The sequence below is a fragment of the Falco rusticolus genome, chromosome 4 (genome assembly GCF_015220075.1).
Source record: "Falco rusticolus isolate bFalRus1 chromosome 4, bFalRus1.pri, whole genome shotgun sequence".
NCBI lineage: Eukaryota > Metazoa > Chordata > Aves > Falconiformes > Falconidae > Falco > Falco rusticolus.
The window spans coordinates 50,941,904-50,969,336 of record NC_051190.1 but is presented as its reverse complement, the minus strand read 5'-3'; the positions used below and the strand labels follow the sequence as shown (position 1 = coordinate 50,969,336).

At 65.4% G+C, this 27,433-nt stretch overlaps 3 protein-coding genes across 7 annotated transcripts in view; 2 read left to right on the top strand and 1 right to left on the bottom strand.

Moving 5' to 3' along the window:
* The window catches only part of LOC119145917, a 39,200-nt gene extending 20,133 nt beyond the window's left edge, over positions 1-19,067 (bottom strand). The window contains exons 1-12 of the mRNA XM_037382727.1: positions 18,090-19,067; positions 17,867-17,993; positions 17,321-17,434; positions 16,581-16,691; positions 16,316-16,435; positions 15,468-16,189; positions 11,603-11,725; positions 7,968-8,482; positions 3,000-4,140; positions 2,632-2,854; positions 957-1,078; positions 335-733 (exon numbers count right to left, since the gene is read on the bottom strand). Coding sequence (XP_037238624.1) covers positions 335-733; positions 957-1,078; positions 2,632-2,854; positions 3,000-4,140; positions 7,968-8,482; positions 11,603-11,725; positions 15,468-16,189; positions 16,316-16,435; positions 16,581-16,691; positions 17,321-17,434; positions 17,867-17,993; positions 18,090-18,548 — 4,176 coding nt within the window. The 5' untranslated portion in view covers positions 18,549-19,067. The remainder of the gene's footprint in view (positions 1-334; positions 734-956; positions 1,079-2,631; positions 2,855-2,999; positions 4,141-7,967; positions 8,483-11,602; positions 11,726-15,467; positions 16,190-16,315; positions 16,436-16,580; positions 16,692-17,320; positions 17,435-17,866; positions 17,994-18,089) is intronic.
* On the top strand, positions 1,420-4,662 carry LOC119146501 (tigger transposable element-derived protein 3-like). Of its 4 annotated transcripts, none has more exons than XM_037384294.1 (3): positions 1,420-1,775; positions 2,038-2,082; positions 2,293-4,662. In XM_037384294.1, the coding sequence occupies exons 1-3, from the start codon at positions 1,742-1,744 to the stop codon at positions 4,152-4,154; spliced, it is 1,941 nt and encodes a 646-aa protein (XP_037240191.1). In that variant the 5' UTR covers positions 1,420-1,741; the 3' UTR covers positions 4,155-4,662. The 4 variants fall into 4 exon arrangements, with proteins under 4 accessions (XP_037240191.1, XP_037240188.1, XP_037240189.1 ...); XM_037384291.1 differs by having other exon boundaries at positions 2,038-2,157; XM_037384292.1 differs by lacking the exon at positions 1,420-1,775 and having other exon boundaries at positions 1,782-2,082.
* LOC119146504 lies at positions 6,473-12,645 on the top strand. Of its 2 annotated transcripts, XM_037384305.1 has the most exons (4): positions 6,473-6,507; positions 8,174-8,808; positions 10,155-10,358; positions 10,950-12,645. In XM_037384305.1, exons 2-4 carry the CDS (start codon positions 8,271-8,273, stop codon positions 11,975-11,977), a joined length of 1,770 nt encoding a protein of 589 aa, XP_037240202.1. In that variant the 5' UTR covers positions 6,473-6,507; positions 8,174-8,270; the 3' UTR covers positions 11,978-12,645. The 2 variants fall into 2 exon arrangements, with proteins under 2 accessions (XP_037240202.1, XP_037240203.1); XM_037384306.1 differs by lacking the exon at positions 6,473-6,507 and having other exon boundaries at positions 8,042-8,808.
* Positions 19,068-27,433: the final 8,366 nt, after the last annotated feature.

The window sequence follows — 27,433 nt, the reverse complement described above, 5'->3', positions numbered from 1 at the left end:
CAGGCACTGGGGACGTTACCAAAGCCACCAGGCAGTGGGACTGAGCCACGTGGTACTGCATGACTCAAAACACAGCTCCAGCCACACCAAGGAGTTTGCAACCCTGCACAGAGCAGTCAATGTGTTTTGGGAAGCATTGTGTGTCTATAACGAGCAGTGTGTAATTAATACAAAGGAACCCGTGCTGGTGCTTCTTGCCAAGCACCAAAGGAAATACACTGCTGTGGGGAAGCTGGGCCCTGCTCAGCACCACAGCTGCCCTGGAACCAGGCTGTGAGTGCCGAGTGCATGCGGAAAGAGCCCGTTTGGAAAATGGAGCAGAGGACACCGTTACCTTGGGGACCTCTCCCTTCGCCCCCGGGGGCAGCCGCAGGATCCAGAAGTTCCTGTTCTTTAGCAGGTTTTCCATGTTCTCCAGTCTCTTCTGCAGCTGCCCATACTCCTGGATGAGGGTACCCAGCGCAGTCCACTTGCTCTCCAGCTGGTTCCCGAACTCCACCGCCGTCTTCTCACAGCCGATCAACTTGGTTTCTGCCATCCTCATCCTCCCCTCCAGGTTCATCAGCTGGGCAGCCTGGGCATCCACCTTCCTGTCCACGGCCTGGATCTCGGTGACCAGAGTCAGAGAGATCTCGGCGGCCGGCAGCTCGCTCTCCGCGGCGGGGCCCTGCTCGGCGGCGGGCAGGGGCTGCTCCAGAGCCAGCTCCTGCGGCTCCATGTCCCACTCCAGGTCCTGCGGGGACACGCACAGGCCGTGGGCTCCACCGCCCGAGCGAGGCGGTCCCCGGCCCGCCGCCGGCCGGCCGCGGGGCGAACGGGGCTCCATGGGGGAGGGGACGGGCCCGCACCGCCGCCGAGCGCCCTCGGGCCGGGCCGCCGCCGGGGAACGGGAGACGGGGACAGGCCGGGGGGCGGCGGGCGGGCGGGGAGCGGGGTGGGGCGGCGGCGGCGCTTACCTGAGCGGGGGCCCAGTCGGCCATGGCCGTGCGGGGCGCGGCGGGCGGCGGCGGCGGCGGCGGCGGGGGGAGGGGGGGGGGGCGGCGGAGCGGAGCGGGCGGCGGCGGCGCGGGCCCGGCGCCTCCTCAGCAGCGGCGGGGCAGAGCGGCCATGCCGAGAACGCAGCGGACGCTGGGAGCGGCGGCGGCGACGTGCGGCGCCGCAGCGACACCTGGCGGCGGGCGGAGCGCGCAGCGCCAACGAGCAGGGAGGCGCCGAGCAGGGGCAGCCGCCGCCGCAGCCTCCGGCCCCGCGGTGATTGGGCGGTAGCGCCACCAATCCGCGCCGCGCCCGCTGGCGGCGGCCCAATAGGTGGGCAGAGCGGAGCGGGGGCGGGACGTGCCGGGACGCGCGCTCCCGCCGCCGGTAGCGGGGCCGCGCGGGGCGGGGGCGGCGGGGCTGGGGCGGCGGTGGGCTCGGCCGGGCGGGAGGGGACAGGGCCCGGCCCGGGTACGGCACCGCCACCGCGGCCCGGCGGGGCTCGGTGGCTCCGGTACCGGGGCCCGGCGGGGCTCGGCGGCTCCGGTGCGTCTCACACCCCTCCGCAGGCGCCCCCGCAGGCTCCCCCGCCGGCGACCCGGCCCCCTGCCCGCGCCGCGAGGTCGCTGGCCGCCGGCCGTGCGCCATCATCCCGGTGCGGCTCAGCGCTCAGCCGCCGCCATCCCTCCCGCAGGTGAGGCCTGGCCGGGAGCAGCACCAGGAGCAGCCGCCGCGTCTCCCCGAGGACCAGGCTGGTGCCGGTGCCATGAAGGAGGACCGCGAGCATCCCGTCGCCCTGGGTGAGGCACGCGGGTGCTGCCCGCTACCAGCCCCGGTGCTGCTGGTCACGGCCCGGCTGTTAGCGAGGCCAGTGGCACCGGCCCGGTGGGTGGCGGGAGCAGGTTGCCGTGGGCGGCGCCGGGGTCACCGTGGGACCACACCAACCGGCTGTCCCATCCCCACAGGCGAGCGGTGGCGGGGGGATGCTAGTACAGGCCTGTGGTGACTGGCCGTGGTCACCGGCGGCATCACCAGCTGTCCCTCCTCTTGTCTCTGTGACAGGTTATGCCATCACCAAGCCCGACATCCTGGCCGAGGTGGAGCGAGGTGAGGAGGTGGCAGGGCGCTACGGGGAGCACCGGGGCCCCCGGCCGCCTTCGGCACCCACCGGCCCCTCCCAGGGTGAGCGGGGCACAGGGCCCAGTGGGACCGGGGACAGGGCTCGGGTGATGGGCTGAGCACTGTTGAGCCAGAGGGCTTGATCCGGTGGGATTCCCAGGGCGGGGGGCGCTCCCCAACACCTTCCTGTCTCTGCAGGGGACTGGCTGGGGAAGGAGGTGAAGAGCGAGGAGGGGGTGTCCCCACCACCCACCTCTCCCCCGTCACGCCGTGCCAGCCCCGGTGACTTCCCTGCCCCGCTGCGGGAGCGGGGCTGCAGCTACTGCAGCCTCCTCGAGCCGGAGCCGAGTCCCAGTGCCAGTAACGGGGGGTTCCTCTCGCCACCCGCTGCCTTCGAGAGTCGCCGCTGCCGACCCGAGGAGCTGCTGCTCGAGTGCGCCGAGTGCGGACGCGGCTTTGGGCAGAAGCCGGACCTGGTGCGGCACCGGCTGGCACATGGCGGGCAGCGTCCCTACGCCTGCAGCCGCTGCGGGAGACGTTTCGCCGAGCCGGTGGGGCTGGGGGCCACGGGCAGCCCCTGCCGGCCAGCCCCCTGTGCCGGCCGCTCCCCAGGGACGGCAGAGGGGGGCACGGCAGCGCCCCGGAAGGAGCGGAAGGAGCTGTCGCTGACAGAGAAGGTGCGGGTGCTGGAGATGCTGGAGGGCCCCAAGGTATCACAGAGCGAGCTGGCCAAGCGCTTCGGGGTGTCACAGCCCCAGATCTGCCGCATCATCAAGAACAAGGAGCGGATCCTGAATGAGTGGCACTGCAACGGTGACCCTGAGCGCAAACGCAAGCGGGAGGGGAAGGACACGGCCCTGGAGGCTGCCCTGCTGCGCTGGGTGGAGGGCGCCCGTGCCACCGACCTGCCCATCAGCCGCCCACTCCTCCAGCTCAAGGCCAAACACCTTGCCGAGGCGCTTGGCCGGCCTGACCCGGAGCCCAGCGGTGGCTGGCTGGCTCGCTTCGGGGCACGCCACAACCTCGCCTTCAAGAAGCCACCGGTGGAGAAGGGGGACGCAGAGCAGCCCACGGCTGAGCACTGGGCCGGTGTGGTGCTGCCCAGCCTCCTCCGCAGCTACGCGCCCTCCGAGATCTATGCCTGTGGGGAGACGGGGGTCCTCTTCCCAGTCAGCCCTCCTGGCAAGGGTGAGAGTGCCGGCGACCAGCTGACGCTCCTCCTCTGCGCCAATGCCAACGGCTCGGAGAAGGTCCTGCTGCGGGCAGTGGGGGAGAGCCCCCAGCCACGCTGCCTGCAGGGTGTCAACCTGGCACAGATGCCCTGGAGCTACCGCGCTGGCAGCCTGGCCGGCATGACTGCCCCCCTCTTCGCTGAGTGGCTGCGGGAGTTCAACGAGGGGATGCAGCGGCAGGGGAAGAGTGTCCTCCTCCTCCTCACCAAGCATGAGGCGCACCCTTACCTCCAGCTTTCCAATGTCAGGATGGTCTTCATCCCATCGGCCACCACTATGGCCCAGCCGCTGGACCGCGGCATTGCCGGCGACCTCAAGGGCCACTACAGGCGCCGGTTGCTGCGGTGGCAGCTGGTGGAGCGCAGCATGGGGCAGCCAACCCTCCTGGATGTCCTGCACATGCTGGCACAAGCCTGGGGCGACGTGCACCCAGAGCTCATCGCTGGCTGCTTCCGTGCTGCTGGCTTCAGCCCCGATGCTGGTGCTGAGGCTCTGGCCCTGGCCCCGGCACCCAGCCCACTCAGCCAGGAGCAGCTGGAGCGCCGCGCGCTGCTGGACGAGGAGCTGGAGTGTGATGGGGAACTGGCAGAGGTAGACAGGGATGAGGGGACAGCGGAGGGCGAGGACGCAGGAGAGCTGGCAGTGGTGCAGCCCTGTCCCTCGGAGCAGGAGGTCTGGGGGAGCCTGGCCACACTGCGGCGGTACCTGGAGTGCCAGGCCACCTCGCCGGACCTCTTCCAGGCCTTCTATGAGCTGGAGGACGTGGTGCACATGGTGTCGGCCGGCACCAGGCGAGCCCTCCTTGGGGATGCCCCTCCCAAGCAGTGAGCGGAGTGGCCAGCACATGCCAGGGATGGGGGCTGGTGCTCATCTGGGCCATCACCAGACTGGCCTGGCCGCCGTCTCCTGCAGCAGTGCCAGCTGAGTTGTGCCGTGGGGTTTGCTGTGGGTCTGTGTGGCTCAGGGGCAAAGGGGGTGTCCAGCAGGGAGCACCATGCCTGACAGCTGTGGAGCCACTGCTCTGGATGTCACCCACTGGTGTGGTGCTGGGGGCTGGTGGTGGCAGCCCAAAAACTACTGCCAAAACCTCCTGGGGGTGGCTTCTGCAGCAAGCAGAAGCCGTCTGGTGGAGCTGCCCCCGGGGGGAATTTGCCCTGAGTGGGGTGGCTGTGTTTGCTGGGGGCGGGTCCTGGGGTGATGGTGGGGTGTCCCCATACCAGGGACAGTGGCTCCTTCCCACAGGGGTTTGGGGGGACTGGGTGCCAACAGCTGCTGTCACGACGTGGTGCCCGGAGGTTTGCAACAGGCATTAAAAGGTGGAATTCAGCAAAGCGCACATGGGTGGTGTTTGTAAATATTTTAAAGTCACATCCAGCCCTGCTGTGAGCCGGGCAGAGCCCCCACACTTCCCTGGGGCCACCAGGAGCAGCAGGGACACCCCAGACCTGTCCTTTCCCTCCCTAACCCTGGCCTGGGGATGCAGACACCCTGGCCCGGTGGCACCGCAGCCACCCCTGGGACCCTGCAGCACCCCAACCAGTGCTGTGTGTCCCCTGGGTACCAGGGCCACAGGCAGCAGGGACCGGGGTGACAGCCCCATCATGGCTGTTAATTAGGAGCCCTGGAGTGCATGCCAGGGTGTCCCGTGCGGTGTGGCTGGCACCCATGTGCTCCCTGAGGGTCTCCTGCACAGCCCCCCATGTGTACCCTGGGCTGCACACCCTAACAGGCACCCACTGGTTACCCTGTCCCCGGCATGGTGACTGCTCCTGCCCTGGGGTCCCTGAGGTGGGATGGGACACCAGGAGGACACCCCTGTGTGCACCAGGGGCAGCTGGAGGGCCGTACCCCACAGCGGGGACAGGTGTGTCCCTACAGCACTGTGGCACCCAGGGGTGCTCTGCACCCAGCCCTTACAGCCAGCCCTGCAGAGGGAACCCTGGCCAGAACCCAGCGGAATGGGCCCAGTGGGAGCGGGGGGGGGGGGGGGGGGGGGTTGGGCAGGAGCTGCTTGTTGGACGCACAAGAGGTGCTCACCGGGGTACCCAGGGCGGGGGGCTCATGGGGGCAACCAGGGCAGGGGACCATTGGGACGCGGTGAGTGGTGCGTGCAAGGGTGCCAGTTGGGGTGGAGGGGGCAGGGGTGCAAGGGGCACCCGTTGCATGGGACAGGGTGCACCCCAGGGCCTCGGGGGGTGCTTGGTGAGTTTGCCTGGGGGGGTGCATGGGGTGAGGGTGCACGGGGTGCACAGGGCAAAGGGTGCAAGGAGCACGCACAGAGGTGCAGGAGGTACTGAGCACCTTCAGGGTGCATGGGACAGAGTGCAATGAGCACCCTTAGGGGTGCAGGGGCAGGGTGCACCGGGACATGTCCATCTGGGTGCAGGGGCTGCCAGGGGCCCTCCAGGGTGCAGGGGACACCCGGATGCCTGCCAGAGGGAAGGTGGCACCTAGGGGTGCACAGAACAGCACCCGTTGGCATGCATGAGCACAGGATGCAAAGCGGGGGGGCACCGGGATGCTGGGAAGTACAACAAGCACCCCTGGGTGTGCAGCGATAGGGCACGGGATGCAGCGGGACGTGTCCATCGGGTATGCAATCCCGGAGGCTCACGCAGCAGCCCGGCGGGGTGCCTGCGAGGGTGCCCACGGAGGTGCCCGGTCCCGGGGTTGCACGGGGCTCTGCCGGAGGTGCGGGGAAGGTGCGTGCCGCGGGTGGGGGCAACGGGCTGCACGGGAGGGGGCACCCGAGACCGGCTGCACGGGGGAATCCCCACGGGGATGCGCGATCGTGGGGGTGGGTGCGCGCAGCACCTGGGCGGGAGGGGCTGCAGGGCCGGGGCGCGCAGGACAGTGCCCAGGGGGATGCGCAGCCACGGAGGTGCCCGCGTGTCCCCGCGGCGCGGCGCGGCGGGGCGGGGGGTGCCCGGTGCCCGGCGCCGCCCCCGCGGAGCCCGGGGCGCGGCGGTGCCGCCAGGGGGCGACCAAGGGCGGGCGCGCAGGGCCCGCGCCGCGCCGCGCCGCGCCGCTCGGAGGCGGAGGAAATGAAGGCGAGTTCCGCCGAGGCGGGAGCCATTACCCGCCGCCGCCGCCGGAGCTGAGCCCCCCTCCGCGTCCGGCCCCTCCGCCGCCAGCCCCCGCTCCCCCCCCCCCCCCCCTTCGCACGCCCGTCCCGGCACAGGTAGGCGCCGCCGCCCTGCCCTGGGGGGTGTTGGGGGCGGGGGGAGGGAAGGGCTGCGGCCGGGGCCGGTGCTTGCCCCCGGCCCCCCCCCCGGCAGGCCCCGGCCCCGGCCCCTTTGTCCCCGGTGCCCGGCGGAAGCGCGAACAAAAGCCGCCTGCCGCAGGCCCCGGCCCGGCCCCGGGGGTGCAGCCGGGAACCGGTCGCCCCCCCCCGCCCCGGGGCTCCCCCGCCTCGGAGGGGGCAGAAGCCGCTGCGGCGGGGGGCAACCGGCTGGGGCGCAGAGGCGTCCGGCCGGGGCGCTGAGGGGGCCGCCGGAGGGGCTCGGCAGGGCCCGGAGGTGCTGAAGGCTTTGCCATGGGGCTGAGGGGCTGAGGGGGTCGGCGGGGCCGCGGCCTGTGCCGTGGGCGAGGGCCTTGGCGGGGCCATGACGGGGCCCTGAGGGGGTTTCGCTGCGGGCCCGGGACTTGCAGCATCTTTGCCAGGGTCTTGATGCACCCGGCGGCAGCTGGAGGTGTTCGCCCAGTCCCCGGTCTTTGCCGTGGCCCCACAGCCCACGCTGGGAGCTGGAGACATTTGCCATGGCCAAGGGCTTTGCTAAGGGCCCAAGGCCCTCGTGAGAGTTGGAGTTGGTCACCATGGCCAAGGCTTTCACCGTGGTTTTGAAGCGCTCGCCACAGCTGTGATCTTTGCCATGGCACTAAGAGCCCTAACTGGAGCTTGAGGTGTTCACCGTGGCCAAGGCCTTCTGTAATGTCTTTGCCGTGGCCTTGAGGGGCTTGCAATGGCCAAGGGCTTCTCCGTGACCCCAGGGTCCTCACTAAAAATCTGAGGTGCTCGCTGGGGTCTTGAGGTTCTCACTGTGGCCAAGACACTTGCTAAAGTCTGCATCTTGGCCAAGGTCTTCAGCATGGCCTTGAGATGCTCACCATGGCCAAGGCCTTTGCTTGTGGCGCCTAGACCTGTCCGATGGCCAAGGTCTGTGCCATGGCCCTGAGGCCCATGCTGGGAACCTGAAGTACTCACTGTGGCCAAGGCCTCCACCATGCCCCTGAGGCTTCATGCGGTGGCTCTAGTGCTTTTACCATGTCGGTAGTCCACACCATGGTGCTGAGGTGCTTGCCATCACTGAGGTCCTGCTGTGGGCCTAAGGTGCTGGCCATAGCCCAAGCCCTCATTGTGGTGCTTGCTGTAGCCCAGAAGCGATGGCCATGGCTCTGAAGTTGTTGCCGTGGCTCCTGTCGTGGTCCTGGGGTGCTTGCCAAGGCCTTGTCCTGGAGGCACTTGCTGTGCAACCAGAGGCAGTCCCCATCACTGTCAACATGGCCATGAAGCCCTCACTGCAGCCTTGAGGCGCTCCCCATCGCCCTCAGCCTGGCCCTGAGGTGCTCCTCAGCACCCTCTGTGTGGCCCTGAGACACCGGCCACAGCCCCAGGTCACATGCCATGGTGGAGGCACTCACCATGGCCCTGTGGTGTGTGCCGTGGCCCTCACTGTGGCCTCTGTCATGGTCCCAATGTGCGCACCATGACCCTGACCCTCTCCGTGGCCCTGGTGGTAGCTGGCTGGGGACCCCTGGGTGCCTGTGGTTGGAGAGGACCAGGGGCCCTTGCCATCACCCCGTGCTGCCACCACCCACCGCTGCCCTTTCCTTTTCTCCCCTCCCAGGTGCTCTCGAGCTGGGGCGAGGGGATGAGGTGCCCCCGTGCCGCGTGGTGTGCCGAAGCGGCTCTTTAGATCCTCCCCGGCCCAAGCCTCCCCTGCCATGGATGCCTCGGGGGCTCTTGCTTCGGCTCCCTCCTCTGCGGCTCCCTCGGGCTCCCGCAGCCCCATGTTCCCCCCAGGAGCTGACAGAGAGGAGTGGGGACCGAGGTTCAATTGTGCCCCTTCCACCTCTGCCGCAGCCTCGCAGGCGATGCCAGCATCTGGCCGGAAGAGGAAGGCCAACTTCTCCAATGACGAGACTGAGACGTTGGTCTGGAATGTGGTCCGGCATTTCAGCGCCCTGTATGGGTCTGAAGCCCTGCGGGCTCACCCCGTGCGGCGGAAGCAGCTCTGGACCCAAATCCAAAGCCGCGTCAACTTCCTGGGCTACACCGAACGCTCCATCGACGACCTCAAGCACAAGTGGCGTGACCTGCGGCTGGACGTCAAGAAGAAGATCACTTCCAAGAAGCACCTGCCCATGAACCGTGCCGGTGGGCCGCTCCACAAGCCACGCCTGACGCCCCTGGAGAAGATGGTGGCTTCCACCTTCTTACAGGCCAGCCACGACTCAGAGCCTGAAATCATCTTGGACCCAGGTCAGTTGTGGTAGTTCTCTGGGGAGAAAAGAGTTGGAGTAGTGGAGTCCCATGCTGTGCCCTATCTGCGCTCTCTGAGTGATGTCCAGCCTCGTAACATCACCAGGCCGTGGTCCTCCCGAGCTCCAGGGTCTGTCGAGTGTTTGTGTTCTGTGCTAGCCAGCGCGGCATGGATCGTGGAAGGAAGTTTTCGGGTTTCGTGTCGTATGTGGTTTGTGCCGGGATTACAGCATCCAGCAGGGCTGTGGTCCCATTGTGTCTGGGTAGCTAACCACCAGGGTTGGAAACAGCATGCATTGGAATTAAAAATCCACTGTGGAAATAACCTGGGGTCAACAGGAACACCTCAGACTTTGTCGGATCAGGTCTTCTCTGGTTTTGTTTTTCCTCTTTAATTTGATACAGTGCCTGGCCTTGCTGGATACTGTCTAAAGGCAGCTGTTAAAAGATGGGATGGGATTTTACTTCCCCTGTTCTTTTCAGGGTTGGCATCCCCCCATGGGTAGCTGAGGCCAGAGGGAGCGGGAGCAGGAGCAGGAGCAGCTGCTTCGGAGCAAAGTCACAGCAACCTCCTGCAGCGTCTCGCAGCTTGGTGCTGTGTGTGGCCAGGGGTGCCAGAGGGTCCCTGGGTGGGCTATGCCTTCTTGATGGGGCTGTGCCTTTGACTCCTCTGTTGCTTGCACAGCAAACCTGTGTCTTGGCCTACCGCTGAGCACGGAGCCCTGTCGCTGGTCCTGCTCTTGGCTAATGCCTTTAGTTCAAATGCCCGAGAGTTGCTTGAGGGGAGAGGATGTTGGTGGAAGACCCAACATTGGTCTTGTGGTAGCACTGAGCTGGGCCCACAGGTACACCCCAGCTGGGCTTTGTTGCTGCCCAGGAGGCATGTACCCACCCTGGCCTTTCATTTGCGCAAAAGGAATATGTGTGACTTCTTTGCGTTCCTAGGGGATGCCAGGGTTAGTTGTTCCTGCTTCTTCCCCTGGTCTTTGATTTCAGCGTGGCCTGTCAGGTTTCACTGGAGATGGGTGGGCGGCATGGGTGTCTCTGAACCAGACACCCGCCTTGCTGCAGAGCAGAAGATCTCTGGGCTGAAGGAAGAAGTCCTGTGGGACGTTACAGGATGTTGACCCTCACAGGGCTGGGCAAGTTCAGGATGGTCCTGGGGGAGATGAGGGTGAGCGGTTGGGCCTCCCAGGAGGAGCATCTGTGCCTTGGTGCAATCATGTCCTCTGCAGGTTCCCGTGGGACCCTTCTCCTTGGGAGCCCTATCTGCCCTTCTGCGGGGACATGTGAACTGCCAGTGCCGTCATCGCAGTGGCTGAGGCTGGATTCTCTCTGTCCCACAGATCTGTTCTTCCCCGGTGCGACCAAGCAGTCCTTCATGCACCTGCAGCCTGGCGTCAGCCACCCCAGCATCTACATCGACACCAACGGGCAGCCCTCATCCCTGCCAGATGTGGAGGGCTCTGCTGTGCCCCGGCTGGCAGTGCAGAGCCCTGACCCCTCCATCATCTGCGAGTACAGCCGAGGAGAAGGGCAGAGCAGTTCGGGTGAGGCTGTGGGACAGGCTGCGGCAGGGCTTCAGGCAGTGGAGGGAGGGCGCGGGGTCTGGCTGGAGACCCCCTGGGAGCGTGGCAGATGGTAAAAGGTTGTGGTGGTGGTTTGCACCGTGAACCTGGTCCTGGTGTGGCAGAGTGCTTCTGGTGGGGCTGGATGCCGCTCTCGGCATGGCACTGGGGGTGGCGCTGCGGGGGACACCCCGACAGGAGACACTTCCCTGTGCCTGCCCAGTCTGTGTGATTATCTCCTGGCCTGTGAGTCCCGAAGGGCTGTGGATGCATAACGGGAACCTGGAGCACAGTTCCGTAACCACTGAGGGTTGTTCAGTGGCAGGAGAAGGCGGCAGATCCCAGGGAAGGCAAAGGCCATGGCCATCCCTGTGTTAGTGGGGACCTGGGGAGCTCGTTGTGGTGGGACAGGGGGTGTGCGAGGCAGGCAGGGGCGAGGGCTGCACGGCTGGGGCACGTTGGCCTGCTGTGTCCATCAGGGACGTGCATGACGGGGGCAGTCCATGTGTTGGGGAGGGGCAGGGGGACAGAGCGGTGGCTGGGGCTCACCTGAGGGCTTCTCTTCTGTTCCAGCCGAGTCGGGACCAGAGCTGCGGACTCCAGACGTGTCAGCCATTTCCCCGTCCCTGCGAAACGAGTCCCTCGTCTCCTACGCCTCCATGTCAGAGGAGGAGGAACGGGAAGGCCGGGAGGTGGAGAGGGGCCACGGCGGGGCCGTAGGGATGCAGCCCGGGCCTGAAGCCCCCATGACTGCGGAGGAAGACATGAAACTGTCCCGCCAGGCCATGCTGATCCGCAGGTGCAGCTCCCAGGGCTCCGTTACCTCCCTGCCTGAGGACCCTCTCAACCCTGTGGACGCTCACTCGGACTGGGGCCACGAAGGGGTGTCCGACCTTCCCCCCCTGGGCCGCGGGCTCGACTCCTCGCACCCCGAGGAGCAGGCGGGGGGCCCCGGCCCGGATATGGGCGCTTTGCCTAGGGTACTGATGGGGCCCACCTGGGAGAAGCCAACTGCAGAGGAGGAGCCCCCGGCCCGCTCCCCGCTGCACGGCGCCCTGACCGAGGAGTCGCTGCCCTCCTCCGCCTCTCCCCCAGGGGACGCCCCAGCTGCCCCTGGCCCGCCCCGCGGCCTGGGCTGCTCCCGCCTGCGGGAGGACCGCCAGGAGAGCTGGAGGACTAACATCCATCACCTGCTCGACCTGGAGGAGCAGTGGGACCAGCTGTACCATCAGGAGCTGGCCATGTGGCAGGAGGAGCGGGCCACCCAGCGCGAGGAGAGGGCCCGTGACCGCGAGCTCCAGTTCCGCCTGCTGGGCGTCCTGACGGACATCCGCGACGAGCTGCGCTACCTGCGTCAGGAGAGGGCCAGCGCCCGGCAGAGCCAGGCGCCACCGGCCGAGCCCCGGCCAGACCCCAGCCCGCTCCTTGAGCAGCCCAAAGCCGAGCCCGGCTTCCCCGAGCCGCAGGCCGGAAGCGCCAGCTGGGGAGAGACCGCCGTGCCCAGCCGAAGCCCCTTCGGCAACCGGGGCCGGGGCCGGCGTCGGGGCCGGCCGCGCGGCTCTGCCTCCAGACACAGACGGCTCTTCCTCACCAACAGCTAGGGACGGGCAGGGACGCTGTCCCACGAAGGACATGGTGTGCCTGCGGCCCTCCCGGCGCCTGCACGCAGGGCTCCGGCCACACCGTGCGTGCCTGGCCACGGACAGAGGGGCGTGCACGTGGGGGAGCGGCGTGCGGGGGTGTGCGTGGGAGCCGCCTGGGTTGTGGGAGGCATGCACAAGCATGCGGCCGCCGGCAAGGTTGGCACCTGCCCCCCGGCACGGCCAGGCCCCCACGAGCATGGGGAAGGTACAAAGGGGCACGAGTGGCTGGCGCTGGGAGCGCGCTGGGCACATGCCTGGGGAGGGAGGTGGCGATACACACGTGTGTAAGTCGTGCAGGTGCCCAGGAGGCCTGCCTGCACCCGTGGCCGCGCCTCTGCTGCTGTGGGCAGCCTGGGGCAGGGCCCACGAGCGTGGCTGGCCGGGTGCGTGTGAGCAAGCGGGGCGCTGGCACACAGTGAGGAGGCGTGTGCGTGCGTGGTGTCAGTGGGGCCGTGTGACAGCGCTAGTGAGTAGGATTACTACCTTCGGGGGGTGGGGAGTTAGGAACACTTAGTCGCTGATGTGCGAACATTTTATGCAAATCATTTAATGACCTAATTTGCATATAACCATAAACTTCTGTTTAAAAAAAATCCCCAAAAAACAGAAAAGACGTCTCTGTGTGTGAACTCAGTGCTGCAGTGGTTTGGTGAGGAGGGTCCTGGGCGAGCAGGACCTGCTGTCCCTCAGGAACCTTCCCATGCCACCTGCTCTTGGCCAGGAGCTGTGCGGAGCCGCAGGGATGGCGAGCTGCCCATATCGGGCACCTGAGGATTAATCCTGCCCTTGCCAAGGCAGCCCATTGCCGGGCCGGGGGGGCTGTGTGCTCCCCCCATCCTCTTCCCGGGTTCACCCCACAGACAGGCAGCTGCCTGCTTCCCCAGATGAGGGGCCATGTGAACAGCTGCTGCCTGTGGGGAGACCCCTACTCCCCTGCTCTGCCTCCCCACAGCACGTGTTGTGTCCCCTGTCCCCTCCCAGCTCCCCACGTAGCCTCATGGAAGTTCCGGTCTCCTTTGCTACTCGGGTCCCTGCTTACTTGTGCCACCGCTGCTCTGCTGCTGTGTCATGCTGCTAATTCATCGCCTGCTCGCGGTTCCTCCCTGCTCAAATCCCTGGTGCTGCCGGCATGCTGCCATGCTGGCCTGTCCTGCTTCTGGGCTGCCCTGAGCTGGCCAGGGGGAGCGTGCCAGCAGCCCCCTGCTACACAGCCTGCATGGGCTGGCTGCTGGCATATGGGGCAAAATGACCCCAGGCTTGGTGACACCCAGTTCACCCTGCTCCTTTGGGGGAGCCCCAGATCAGGGCTGGGGGGAATAGGACCTGCAGCCTTGGGCTGGCTGTCCAGACTCAGAACCGAGGCCTCGGCTGCCTGTGTGGCTCTGGGGTGGGGTGACAGCATGCATAGCTTGGTGGCAGTGTGCAGGGTCCCGACACCGTGCAAGACCCCCTTGGGCAGCCTGCAGTGTCACCAGGGAGTGTGCAAGGTCCCAAGCAGCGTGCAGTCCCCAGGAATGCACAGGGTCCCCAGGAGTGTGCAGGGTCCTCAAGTAGCGTGCAGGGTCCCCAGGACTGTGCAGGGCCCCCGGGACTGTGCAGGGTCCCCAGGAGTGTATGGGGTCCCCAAGCAGCGTGCAGGGTCCCTGACATCATGCAAGACCCCCTTGGGCAGGCAGCATGCAGGGTCCCCAGGGAGTGTGCAAGGTCCCAGGCTGTGTGCGGGGTCCCTAGGGAATATGCAGTGTCCCCAGGGAATGTGCATGATCCCTAGGGAACGTGCAGGGTCCCCAGGACTGTGCAGGGCCCCCGGGCAGGGTGCAGGGTGCCAGGCAGGGTGCAAGGCCCCTTGGGCAGCATGCAGTGTCCCCAGCTCCCTGGCAGTGTGTGGTGTCTCCCCCCAGCAGCCTGTAGGGTCCCCAGCAGCTTGCAGAGTTTCCCCCCCCAGCAGCAGGTGGGGTCTCCCCCTGCCAGCAGTGTGCAAAGTCCCCCCCCAGCGGTGTGCAGGGTCCCCCCCCGCAGCGTGCAGTGTCCCCAAGGAGCTCCTGCCGCCTCCTCCTGCTGCAGCCCACCCTAGGTGGGGAGCACAGCCGACCAGGCCACCCTGGGCCGATGCCCCCCACCCCCTGCAGCACACAGGGACTCACCGCCGCAGCCCCTCGCTGGATTCCTCGGCTCTGGTGGGGACCATCTCCCTCGGGTGGGGACGGACAGTGACACCCAGCTTGGGGTCCCAGCGTGCCTGGGGAAGGGGCACAGCTTACCCGGCTGTAAAGAAAACAGGTGAAACAACCGATACGCCCAGATCGGCGGGGGAGCCGGGGCCGGTTTGGTGCCGGTGGACAGCAGCGGGGGGGTCAGGGAGCTACAGTGGGAGCGGGCGCGCTGCCCGCACCGCAGCCACCGCGTTGGGTCAGTCACCGAAATGATGCGCCAGGGGGTGTGGGAGCGCAGGGGCGGGGGCGCTGGGCCGGTGCCCCGGGGAGGGCTTGGCCACAGCCTGCCGGGGGAAAGTGGGGGAAAATGGGAAACGCTGGGAATCAGCGATGCTAGAAAGGGTTCGCTGGGGGACAGGACCCTGTGGATCAGGGGCTGCAGTCGTCTGGGAGGCCCCAGGACCCGCACGGCCCCGGGAGCACGGCGGCCTCTGGCAGCCCTTGCACACCCATGGCTGGTGTGTGCACACACGTGTGCACCCAGGCACCCACCCACCCTGCAGCATCACTGCCTGCTCCCCCCTCTCCCTGCAGGGTTTCACCCATGGGTGCAGCCACCCCCCCTGGCTCTGGGGGGTTCTCTGTGCCACCCCACCAGCACAGGGGTGCCACAGCTGGTGACACAGGAGCACCTGGCAGCCTAGCACCCCATGGTGCCACTGATCCCCCTGCCCTGTACCCCGTCCCCCTGCCCTGTACCCCATACCCCTGCCCCGTACCCCACGCTGTGCTGCAATTGTCCCCTCCTTCCCCAGCCCCAAGCTCGCGGGTCCCGGGGAGCAGGAGCATGGCCGCAGGGCCCGGGCCAGGGGACAGTCCCCAGGGCGGGGGGCAAAGGCACTGCAGCCCAACATGACTTTATTCCATATCGCGTCGTCCATACAAAACTACACCCCAAGCACTGTACAGAGCGGGACGGCGAGGGCAGTAAAAATAAGCAGCGGGGGCCGAGGAGCAGAGCGGCAGGCGGGGGGGCTGGCGGCAGGGGGACACGGCGGGGGGCTGCTTCCCGGCCCATGCAGCGAGATTGTCTGGTGGCGGGGGCAGTGGGGGCCAAAGCATGTCCGTTCATGATAAGGGCCGGACCTGGGTCTGCGGGTGCATGGCCCCCCCGGGCTCCCCACGTGCCCCCCGTCCCGGCCGGGCACCTGTATTTGGTAGGCAGCTGCATGGCCAGCGGCTGCCCCGTCCCGGGGGGTGTCAGTCCACAGGGTGGGCGGCCCCTAGTCCCCGGGGGGCATGATGCCAGGAGGCGGCAGCGGGGGGGGGCCTGCCTCAGCCCCGTGGACCCGCTGGTGGTCCTTGAGGGACTCCTTGTAGCGGAAGCTGCGGCCACAGGCCGGGCACTGGTACGGCCGCTCGCCGGTGTGGATGCGCTGGTGCTTGAGCAGGTTCTGCTTGCGGATGAAGCTCTTGCCGCATGCGGCGCAGGCGAAGGGCCGCTCACCCGTGTGCAGCCGCTGGTGGTTCTGCAGGTGCTCCTTGCGGCTGTAGCACTTGCCGCACTCGGTGCACTTGTAGGGCCGCTCACCACGGTGGATCATCTGGTGCCGCACCAGCCCCGAGTGGCAGTTGAAGCTCTTGCCGCACTCGGCGCAGGGGTATGGGCGCTCGGCCGCGTGGCTCCGCTGGTGAATCCGCAGGCTCTTCTTCCCGCTGAAGCTCTTCCCGCACTCGGCACAGCCATGCGGCCGCTCCTCAATGGCTCCTGGCGTCGCGGTGGGGACCCCCACCGCTTCGGCCCCTGGCCCCGGCTCTGAGCCTGGAGCTTTGCCCAGTCTGTGCTGTGCCGGCAGAGCCACCACTGCCGCCGTTGTCACTGCTGCTTGTCCTTCAGGGTTCCCGAAGCTGGCACCGGGGAAAAGCAGCTCCCCGGAGCTGCCTGGCAAGCCCACCTCCTCGGGGGGCTCGGTGTGGGGGCACCGCTCCTCCGTCTTCACCAGCAGCCCCTCACTGGCTGCAGGGGAGGGAAAGGCTCTGGTCAGTGCCTGCTGGGGACACTGGGGCTGTCCCCGAGCGACAGCCCAGCCCGGGTGGGTGCTCCCTTTCCCAGCCCCATGGGGCTGGGCTCAGCATCACTCACCAGGACCCGGACCTGTCAGCATCTCCCTCTCTGGCAGCTCCCAGGGCTCGCGGACACAGGGCTCTTCCTCCTGCTTGATCCATGACAAGAAGTCGTGTGCCGTGATCAGGGCGTCTGCGCCTGCGAGGAAGGATGGGGACAGGGACTCAGCTGAGCGGGGCTGCATCCTGTGCTGGGCAGGCTGTGGGAGGCAATGGCTCCAGAAGGCAGCAGCTGCTGCTAGTGCTGAGCAGCTGGTGTGTGTGCAGCACCGCCCCGGGCTCACCTGCACAGGGGTCTGGCGGCATCCCCCGCTCCTCTGTGAACTGCTGCTCCCCCACGAAGGCCACCTCCTGCTTGATGCGCGACAGGATGTCGGAGGTGGAGATCATCGACTCTGTTCACAAGGAAACACTTGGCTGGTGCCAGGATGTGGCTGCCCAGTGCGACCCACAGCCAACGCACTTCAGAGTGCAGGACCCCCAGGCTCCAGCCGTGTGGGACATCCCTGTCCCAAAGCAGTTATGGGGCAACAGACACCCCCAGGGGTGCCGTGGGGAGAGGTGACCACGGGACAGCCCTTGGGGAGGGATGGGTGGCCGTGGCACAGTCCTTGGGGAGACGTGACCATGGGACAGCCCTTGGGAACAGGTGACCATGGAACAGCCCATGGGGATGAATGGGTGACAACGGCACAGCTGATGGGGATGGGTGACTGTGACACAACCCCTGGGCTCTGACACGATGTGGTGGCAGTGGGGGACACATGGATCACACAGCAATGAACGCCCAATGCCCCAGGCACATCAGTCATGGGATTTTCCAGGGTTACTCTCAGTGGTCCCCAGTCATGCAGCAGGGAGCAGAGTCTGGCCACAGCTTGAAAACCGGGCCCTGGGGTGTGGGGACCACCGGAGAAGGACGAGGGACATCCCCAGGGCAAGCAGTGTGGTGGGGGAAACATGAGGTGGGGGGCAGCGAGGAGGGGAGACCCGGCACTGCCCCCTCTCCTGGCCGGTGCCTCACCTGTGCAGGTGTCCGGCGGCAGCTCCCGCTGCTCCAGCTCCCTCTGCTCAGGGACGCAGGGTCCCTCCCCACGCTCACTGCGGGGCTGCGCCTCACTTCTGGAGAGGGCACCATCTGCATGGGGAGACAGCGCAACTGGCACCGGTGTGGGGCTGCACCCACCCCCCGTGCCAGGGACACATGGGGCTGCCAGGCCCTAGCATCCCTCCTGCCAGAGAACCTGCCTGCATTAGGCAGGACCCCCATGCCCAAAGCAGGACCCCCATGCCCAAAACCTGTGCAGTACAGATGCTCCGACCCTGGGTTTTGGGAGACGAGGAGCCAGGCGGCACGGGCTGTCCCAGATAGCAGCACCAGCATGGCATGGCACAGCACATGGCCCCGTCCCCACATGTCCCTGTTTCCCTCTGTGACAGGAGGCTCCGCGGTCATGGCGAGTGCAACCACCAATGCTTGCAGGGGACCAGGTCACACACATCCAGGACTCCCAAGGAGGCGCAGGCATCACCCCAGCCTGCCAGGAAAGGGGCAGAAAGGGACATTTACCCAGGGAGAGCAGAGACTCGTAGTTCTCCTTCACCAGGTTATTGTACAGCTCCTTCTGCCACTCCTCCAAATTCTTCCACTCCTCCGCCGAGAAGTAGACAGCAATGTCAACAAATGTCACCGGCACCTGCAGGGACAAGCCCCCGGCAGCTCAGTGACATCCACTCCCCAGGGGGCCGAGGGTCCCCCCACCTGGCCTGCAGTGTCCCCCTGGAGCTGTTACCTTGGGCACCTCACCCCGGGGGCCGGGGGGCAGCCGCAGCACCCAGAAGTTCCTGTTCTTCAGGAGGTTCTCCACATTCTCCAAGCGCCGCTGGAGCAGCCCGTACTCCTGGATGAGGGTGCCCAGCACGGCCCACTTGCTCTCCAGCTGGTTCCCGAACTCCATGGCCGTCTTCTCGCAGTCCAGGAGCTTCTTCTCAGCTGTGCCGGACCGACCCTCCAGGCTGAGCAGGCGGGTGGCGAGGAGGTCGATCTTCCTCTCCATCGCCTGCACCGTGGCCACCACGGTCCAGAGCGAGGCCTCAGCGGAGTGGAGCTGTGCCTCCCGCACATGCGCCCGCTCCGGCAGCAGTGGGGGTTGCAGTGGCATCAGATGGGGAGCCTCCACATTCCATTCCTGCACCTGGGCCGTGGGGAGGGCACAGGTGGAAGGGGGCCCTTGGTCACCCCCCTGGGTCATGCCTGGAGCCTCAGCCCCATGGCAGGCACCGCTCCCCCCCAGACTGGTAGCTTTCAACCACCACCGCCCACCAGCAGCACTGCTTCAGGGATGTCTGCGCGCGATGCCCACTGTCACCCACCTACCCAAAGCCAGCAGCACTGCCCTTGCCCTGCCTGCCCAGGCTGCAGGAAGGGCACCACTCGGGACCTGCCACCATGTCATCCCCCACTAACAACTCAGCCGGGCAAGATCTGGCCCCTGGAGTGGCTGGCGCTGCCCAAGCAAGACAGGAGCTGCCAGGGCTGGGTCTGAGCCCCAGAAGGGGACAGGGCAGATAGATGCAGCAGGCCTGAGGGGATGGTGAGGGGCAGATGAGGAAGGCTCACCAGTGCCACTGGGCTGGATGCGTCCCACTCAGCTGGCAGGCTGGGGAGGGACTGCAGCGCAGCCATGGCAGCTGTGGGGTCAGTGTTGATCACTGTCCCCATGGACGCTGGCCAGCATCGGGCAGGTCACCATGCTGTGTGCAGCTGCCAGACCTGCAGGGCAGCAGCCCCACCCCTGGCACCCCACACCCCCACCCACTGCAGGGGCTGCCCTGGGCCTGCTCTGGCAGGAGCCCCCAGGAGGTGGATGGGGCTGGGTGGGCAGGGAGCAGCTGGGGGCACGGGCAGCCTGGACCAGGGGTGCCCAGCGACATCCTGGGGACACACAGGCATCCTGGGTCAGAGCTGCCTAGGGCACCCCAGGCCTACAGCCTGCACGGAGCATTCCGGGGCACTGGGGCATCCCAGGGCAGAGGTGCCTGGGGACATCCTGGGGCCACAACAGGCATCCCAGGGCAGATGTGCCCAGCCACATCCTGGGGCACCCCAGGGATCACGGGGACATCCTGAGCCAGAGGTGCCCAGCCATATCCCGTGGACACCGGGGCATCCCGAGGCTGGAGCCTGCACGGAGCATCCTGGGGCTGGAGCCTGCATGGAGCATCCCGGGGTTATCGGGGCATCCCGGGGATCCCGGGGCCATCCCGGGGCAGAGGTGCCTGGCCACATCCCGTGGGCATCGGGGCATCCCGGGGCAGAGCTGCCCAGAGCATCCCGGGGATCCCGGGGCCATTCCAGGGCAGAGGTGTCCGGCCACATCCCGGGGGCACCGGGGCATCCCGGGGCCATCCCAGGGCAAAGGTGTCCGGCCACATCCCGGGGCACCGGCGCATCCCGGGAATGCCGGGGCAGGTCCCCGGGGGCAGCCCGGGGCTGGGGCTGGGCGGGCTGGGGGTGCCGGGGGGCCCGGGGGGGAGGGGGCCCGGCGGCGGGGAGCGGCCGGCGGGGCGGGCGGGGCGGCTCCGGCGGCGGTGCCGGTGCCCCCGGGCCGGGCCGGGCCGGGCCGGGCCGCTCTTACCTGGGCGGGCGCCCACTCGGCCATGGCCCCGCGGTGCTGGGCCGGGCCCCGGCGGCTGGGGCCGGGCCGCGGCGGGGAGAGCGCGGAGCGGAGCGGGGCCGCGCTGCCCGCCCGCCGCCGCGCCGGGGCCGGGGCCGGTACCGGGGCCGGGGCCGCTGTCGGTGCCTGCGCGCTGCGGGCCGGGCCCCGCCGCCCCGCCGAGGAGCAAGGGGCAGCCGGGGAATTGCATCCGCCTCCGCCGGGCTTCGCGGCAGCGGGCGGGGGGGAGCGGCGCCGAGCGCGGAGCACTGCCGCCTACCGGCACCGGCAGCCCCGGCCGCCCTCCACCGCCACCGCCACCGGCACTGCCACCGGCACCGCCACCGGCAGCCCTGGCCGCCCTGCCACCGGCCCCGCCACTGACACTGGTACTGCCCCCGGCACCAGCACCGGCAGCCCTGGCCCCCCAGCCACCAGCATTGGCTCCGCCACCAGTATCAGTATTGACACAAGCACCAGCACGGACACAGGCATTGGCACCAGTGTCAGCAGCACGGGCATCAGTATCCGTTCTGGCTCCAGCACCAGTACCAGACACCAGCACTGGTACCAAGCCCCACCACCAGGATGAGCACTGGCACTGGTGTCAGCACAGGCACCAATATCAGCTCCAGCACCAGCATCGGCACCAGTACCAGGCACCAGCACTGCCACTGGCACCACTAGCAACACAAGCACCACCACCAGCACCAGCACCAGCATTATCATGAGCACAGACACAGGCACTGGCACGGCACTGGTGTCAGCATGGGTACCAGTATCCGCCCCAGGACCAGCATCAGTGCCAGTACCAGGCACCAGTACCACTACCAAGCCCCCACAGCAGTGTGAGCATCAGCACTGGTGTCAGCATGGGCATCAGTATCAGCTCCAGCACCAGCATTGTCACAAGTACCAAGCACCAGCATTGGCACCAAGCCCCAATACAAGTACAAGCATTGGCACTGGTGTTGGCACAGGCATTGGTACCAGGCACCAACACCTGTACCAAGCTCCAGCACCAGCATCATGATTGGCACCAGTGTGGGCATCGGCATGGGCATCAGTATCAGCACTGGCACCAGCATCAGCACCAAGCTCCAGCACCAATATCAGCATCAGTATCAGCACTGGCACTAGTGTCAGCACTGGTATCAGCACCAGCACCAAACCCTGGCACTGGCATCAGCACCAGTGTTGGCACTGACACTGCCGTCAACACTGGCACCAGCATCACCACCAGTATCAGCACCAAGCCCCAGCCCAGCGCCAGCACCAGCACCAGCACCAGCACCAGCACCAACACTGAGCCCAGTGGGTGCTCTGCACCCAAAGCCTCCTGGGCTACCCCAGGGTCCTGGCCCCACAGGTGGCAGTTTGTGGTGGGGGCAGGGGGTGTCTGTGCCCCCCCACTCCTTGGGCTGTGCTGCTGGGACCCCCCTGCTCCCTCCAGCACACAGCTGGTGACACCGGAGTGCCACGAGCCGGGGCCACAGGGTGAATGCCTGGTGTGGGGAGAGGAGCACCCAGCCACCCACACCAGGACCCCCACCCCGGCCAGAGGCAGGCAGGACACCCATGCGTGGGGACGTACCGGGTTTGGGGACCCCCCACGCACTCACCCCAATCTGGGGACCCTTCGGTCTGACAGCGCCAGGGGCCAGGGCTGGTGCCAGAGCAGGGAAAAGCGTCACGGCCCTGCCTTCACAGAAACCTGCTGGGAAAAGCTCCTAGGGCACCCCGGGGCACCAGGGTCCCAGGGACAGGGGGCCATGGCGGGGGTCCCCTCTGCCACACACGGACCAGGGCCCCGGGCGGAGAGGGTGGTGGGACAAGAAGGGTTAACGGGCTGAGCAGGCATCATGGGAGCCTGGGCAGCCATTTCAATTGACGATGGGATGGGGTTGCTCCCTCGTCCCCTCCAGCACCGGGCCCGAGGCCGGGGCACCTGATGCCCCCCAGAACCCCCACAGCCCAGTGCCCAGCACCCTGCAGCTGCCACCCTCCCAGCCCTGAGCCCGAGCTGGGGCAGGGGGCACCCACTGCTGCCCTGGGCAGGAGGGAGGGTCCCAGGGGTCCCCTGGGAGCACAGTCCAAGGTGTGAGCTGTTGGGCCGCAAGTGGTGGCCCATGGGGACCCCAAGGGGAACCTCTGAAAGCAGCTTCATGGCAGCTGGTACCCTCTGTGCAATTAAGGGGAGGGGGTGGGAAACCATGGTCTTTGGCAGAATAAACAAAAATTAAAATCAACTCAGGCACCTGCCTGGTGCTGCTCCCTCCACCCTGGTGCCAGGGTCCACCTGCAAACCCCCCCGGGACCTCAGCATGCAGCACCTCTGGCACAGCCGCCAGGACCGGGAGGGCTCCAGGGGCCAGCGCTTGGTGGTGGGGACCAGCAGGCAGACACAGCACAGCCACAGAGACCCTGTTCCTTTGGGAAACCAGCAAATAATGGCAGTTTACTGGGTTTTGTGGCTGCCCACCATCCCCTCACGCCCAGCAGCTCTGGGTGGGAAGGAGGCAGCTCCCGGCGAAGGGCACGGCTGTCCCTGCCAGTTGGGGATGGGGACCAGCTGCCCTGCCACCTCCTGAACAGCTCCAGGGCACAGCTCACAGCTCATCGGGAGCCAGTGATGAATGAATGCAAAACTGACACCTCGACGTATGGGAGACAACAGGGACCCACGAGGTCACCGTTGCCAGCAGCGGTGTCAGTCACCAAGCGGCTGCCAGGCCAAGGCCCGTGGGCCGTATGCAGCAGAATAAAACCAAACCCACCCAAACCTCCGTCCCCATAAAACCTGCTCCAGGCTGCTCAGCTTCAGTGTCACGCAGAGACCAGGGTACGAAACCGAGCCCATCTGTGATGGGGAGTGGAGGGAGGGACCCTCTGTGTCACTGCTGCTGCTCCCTGGGGGCTGCTGGCATCCCCCCGGTGCCTGGCGGGTTTGTCCCCGGTGGTTCTGCAAACAACACAAATGGCCACACACATCCCACTGCACCGGGGTTTCCCTCACGTCTCCTCCAAGATTCCTCTGCCGTGTTTATGGACACCCGCCAGGCAAGGCCACAGACCCAGCAGCGAGCCCCTCATGTCAGCCACCCCTCCCCAGGACCTCTCCGTGGGCAGGGCTATGGTGAGATTTGGGGTTATGGCTGCTCCTGTGCCCTGTGAAATTAAGAGCCAGGCAGCAGCGGGCGGTGCTGCCCACGATGGCTCACCCGGGATGGAGAATCCTGGAGCTGGCGTTGAGCTGGTGCTCGGCCGCTGCTGGAGTGGACCAGGAGTTCCCATGCTGGGGACACTGGGAAGAAACATAAAATCCCTGCTGGGACCTGGGCATTTCTTTTTCCCAGCCATGGATTCAGCGGGTGTCAGCTCAGGCAGGGTTTCCTGGGTTTATCCCTCAGATTTTCAAATGTGTTTTCCCACCCAGGCAATATTTCCCTGGGAACGTCAAGTCCTCCTGGGGGAAGTTTGATCCGCCAGGACAGCATTTGCGAAAGACCCTACTCTTTGTGGCAGTGGGGAATTAAAAGCATGATCCAATGCAGTGGCTTTACCCCCTCAGGAGCATCCCATGGGATCCAGCAGGCTAAGACAGAGGAATGGACGGAGCTGCCCCCCGGCCCGGGAGGACGTCTGCTCTCCTGCTGGGGCTCTGGGGGGGGCTGTGGGCTGTGCAGGACCCCCAGGCTGTGAAACCATGTCCCATGCCGGAGCATCCTGAGCATCTCCAGGGCTGGGTGGGTTTTGCCCATTTGGGGGCTGATGCCTCAGGAGCTGCCCGCTTGTGGCCATGCACCCAGGGCTCCCTCAAGGGGGATGCTGCACCCACACAGCCCCCCACACTGCTGCCCCCCGTGTCCTCACCCCAGCGCCCCTCCTGAAAGGTCCCTCGAGGACACAACTCCACAAGAGCAGCAGGTCGGATCCAAGATCCAGCTGAGCTCGGACCTGCCCCAGGAGCAGCTAAGGCATCGCCTAAGGAGGGTGTAAGACCCTTCCGAGGGTGCTGAAGTCCCTCCATCACTCTGCAGCTCGGGGACATCCTCAGCCAGAAGTGGCATCTCTGTATTTTAAAAGTTTCTATCATTTTCTTTTCCTTCTGGGAATTTATCCGGCTGATTCAGGACCCTGCACCTGCAGCACCTTGCTGCGCGGGTGCCACCAGCGTGAGGAAGCATTGCGTGAAGAACCGCTGCCTCCCCGTGTCTTTAAACCTGCTGCTTGCCTGTTTCACTTGACGTCTCCCTCTGAAACCATCTCCAGTTCTACCTCTAAACTGGGACAACAGGAAGCACCTGGGGTGTGTAACACATGGGCACAGCCCAGATCCACTCGGGATGGGGTGAGGATAGAATAGAAATTATGCACAACAAACATGATAAGGTCTAACTCCCACAAAAGCAGATGGAGCTTTCTGGGAAAGGGGCTCTTTTTCCAGTTGCTTTTACTAAAAAAGCCACATCGAGAAGTGAAGACCACCTCTTCCCAGAAAGCGCTGGTACAAGACCTCAAGTTTCTGTAGTTTTGTGTTTATTTGCATCATGACAGTGGCCACAGCCCACGAGGCACTGACCGAACACACGTGGTGAGACCCTTCATCTGAAGGGGCAAGGGGCGAGAGGGACAGGCGCAGAGAAACTTAAAAAGAAATAATCTTTTATCAACATTAATCAGGAAATGCCAGAGCTCTCAGTTTGCAAAGCGAGGAGAACACAATGGGAGAGGACACTTCAGACAGCAACCCATAAAGGGCAACTAAACCAGAAGGGGCAGGAAAGCCCCACATGCTACAGCCTGACCTTGCCGCTACTGTTTAGAGAACGTAGGGGCTCTTAAAATTAAAAATGTTTTATTCTCAGACATGTTTCTGACCCCACTGCTCCCGACAAGGTGGTACATGGCAGGGCGAGCTTTACATTTGCAGATTAAACATGACGTAAAGCTTTTCAAACATCAATAAATAAACAAATGCATTGGAAACACTCTTGAAAGAAAACCTGTCTTGCTAAAGATCCAGGTTTTTGTCCCCTGACTGCATGACCCGCAATTTATGCAGCCACTTGTATTTCCCAACGCATGAACATTACCTCTCATGGAAAGTACCTGGAGTCTCAGCTAAAGTTCCTTACTAAATGACATGGTCTGCGAAAAGCTCTTACTCTCCCTGCTGCAGGAGAAACAAGACAATTTCTCAGAGAGGAATCAGGAGAATTTCATGATTCCGATGTGCTCTCCTGGGACAAGGCTCGGGCAAGGAACGGCAAGTTTCCACAGCCTTGCTGCCTGGTTCCCTCCACAGCTGCCCGGGCACCTGGCCGATGCCGCACTGCAGGATTCCCCGGGTTTCACCCCATCTCAGGCAGGTTTGTCCTGCTCTCCCTTAGGCTGAGCTTTGGGCTGGAATCGGTTTTAGCTCCCTGCGCTTTCCGAAGCTTACCTTATGCTGCTGCTCTTGTGGGGTTTTTTCAATTTAAGCAGTATATCCACTGCGACGGTTATTTAAGTGCAGTGACAAGGGGGACCACGCTGCATCAGATTTAAGTAACTGTCTGGCTGGTTGGATGCTCCTGTGCTTGCAAGTGAGGAAGGAGGCAGAGCCTCCTGCATGAGGCCTTTCACCCCAGACTCACTTTCAGCCACTCCTGAACCTACAGCTGCTGGCATGTGACTGCCCCCAGCCCCACCAGCCCGGCCGTGCTGCTGCTGTGCAAAGGAACGAGGCTTGGGAGGACAGAGTTTTACAGGATTTTTCTACAAAGAATCTCCTCGCTCCAAAGGGCCTTCCCTCAGGAGCACACAGCGCACTTGGGACCACTAAGGCTTTAAGCTGCATGGGAGAAACTATGCTAAGGCACATAGAAACCAAGGTGACGGGTGACAGCCGGCACGGTGTCACTCAGGGCAAGCTGTGCCTGGCAAATTCGGTGGCCTTCTACAGTGGGGTTACAGTGTTGGTGGAGGAGGGAAGAGCGACTGACGTCACCTGCCTGGACTTGTGCAAAGCATTTGACACTGTCCCACACGACATCCTTGTCTCTGGAGAGACATGGATCTGAGAGACGGAGCACTTGGTGGGTAAGGAATTGGCTGATGATCGCACTCAAAGAGCTGTGGTCAACGGCTCAATGTCTGGGTGGAGACCAGTGACAAGTGGCATTCCTCAGGGGTTCGTACTGGGACCAGCACTGTTTAACAACTCTGTTGGCGACACAGACGCTGGGACCAAGCCGCCCTCAGCAAGTTTGCCAACAGCAGCAGGATGTGTGGTGCAGCTGACATGCTGGAGGGAAGGGATGCCACCCAGAGGGACCTGGGCAGGCTGGAGAGGTGGGCCCCTGCAAACCTTATAAAGTTCAATTCAGGCTGGGCAGAGAATGGGTTGGGAGCAGCCCTGAGGAGAGGGACTGGGGATGCTGATGGGCGAGAAGCTGGATGTGACCCGGCCACGTGCGCTCGCAGCCCAGAAAACCCCCCGTGCCCTGGGCTGCATCCCCAGCAGCGTGGCCAGCGGGGCGAGGGAGGGGGCTCTGCCCCTCTGCCCCGCTCTGCTGAGACCCCCCTGCAGCGCCGCCTCCAGCTCCGGGGCCCCCAGCATAAGGAGGGCACGGACCTGTTGGAGCGGGGCCAGAGGAGGCCACGGAGATGGCCAGAGGGCTGGAGCCCCTCTGCTGCGCAGCCGGGCTGGGAGCGCTGGGGCTGTTCAGCCCGGAGAAGGGAAGGCTCCTGGAGACCCTGGAGCACCTTCCAGCACCCAAAGGGGCCGGCGAGGAAGCTGGGGAGGGGCTTTTCCCAAGGGCCTGCAGCGCCAGGACAAGGGGGAACGGCTTTGCGCTGAGAGAGGGCAGATGGAGATCAGAGCTGAGGGAGAAATCCTTCCCTGTGAGGGCGGCGAGGCGCCGGCACGGGCTGCCCAGAGCAGCTGTGGGTGCCCCAGCCCTGGCAGTGCCCAAGGCCAGGCTGGACGGGGCTGGGAGCCACCGGGGCTGGGGGAAGGGGGCCCTGCGCGTGGCAGGAGTGGGACTGGGTGGTCTTTAAGGGCCCTTCCAAACCACACCAATCGGGGATTCTATGAAGAATAAAAGAAAAGCTGTCCCAGGGCAATTATAAGAAGGAAATAATGAGAAGCCAGTGGTAAAAACTTTCTGGACATTACTCCTGTACTTGGGATGGGCAGGGATCCTTTGGTCCCAAGTGTATCCCCCCAGTCCCCTTCAGAACTTAGTGAATTGCATCACAGCACCAGCTGTCTCTTGCTCTACTGCTCCTCATGGGAAGCTGAGGACATCACTCACGGGTTCACTGCGAAGCAGGTGCTTGAACTGGAGGCAACACAACTTTTTGACTCTTTGCATTCAACTGGAATAAGCAAAAATGCTAAATATCCCCAGCCTGCGTAGAGAATATGTGACTGACAAACACTGTCTCCGCAGGACCCCCTCCTGCCTGCTGAACTCATCCCCATAGCCGAAGCC

Bases quoted from the DNA above. Each gene is read 5' to 3' on its own strand.
- LOC119146501 (XM_037384290.1), top strand. From the start codon at position 1,959: ATGCTAGTACAGGCCTGTGGTGACTGGCCGTGGTCACCGGCGGCATCA. The intron at 2,158-2,292 runs GTGAGCGGGGCA...CTGTCTCTGCAG, and splicing joins ACCCACCGGCCCCTCCCAGG to GGGACTGGCTGGGGAAGGAG.
- LOC119146504 (XM_037384305.1), top strand. From the start codon at position 8,271: ATGGATGCCTCGGGGGCTCTTGCTTCGGCTCCCTCCTCTGCGGCTCCC. The intron at 8,809-10,154 runs GTCAGTTGTGGT...TCTGTCCCACAG, and splicing joins TGAAATCATCTTGGACCCAG to ATCTGTTCTTCCCCGGTGCG. The intron at 10,359-10,949 runs GTGAGGCTGTGG...CTTCTGTTCCAG, and splicing joins AGAAGGGCAGAGCAGTTCGG to CCGAGTCGGGACCAGAGCTG.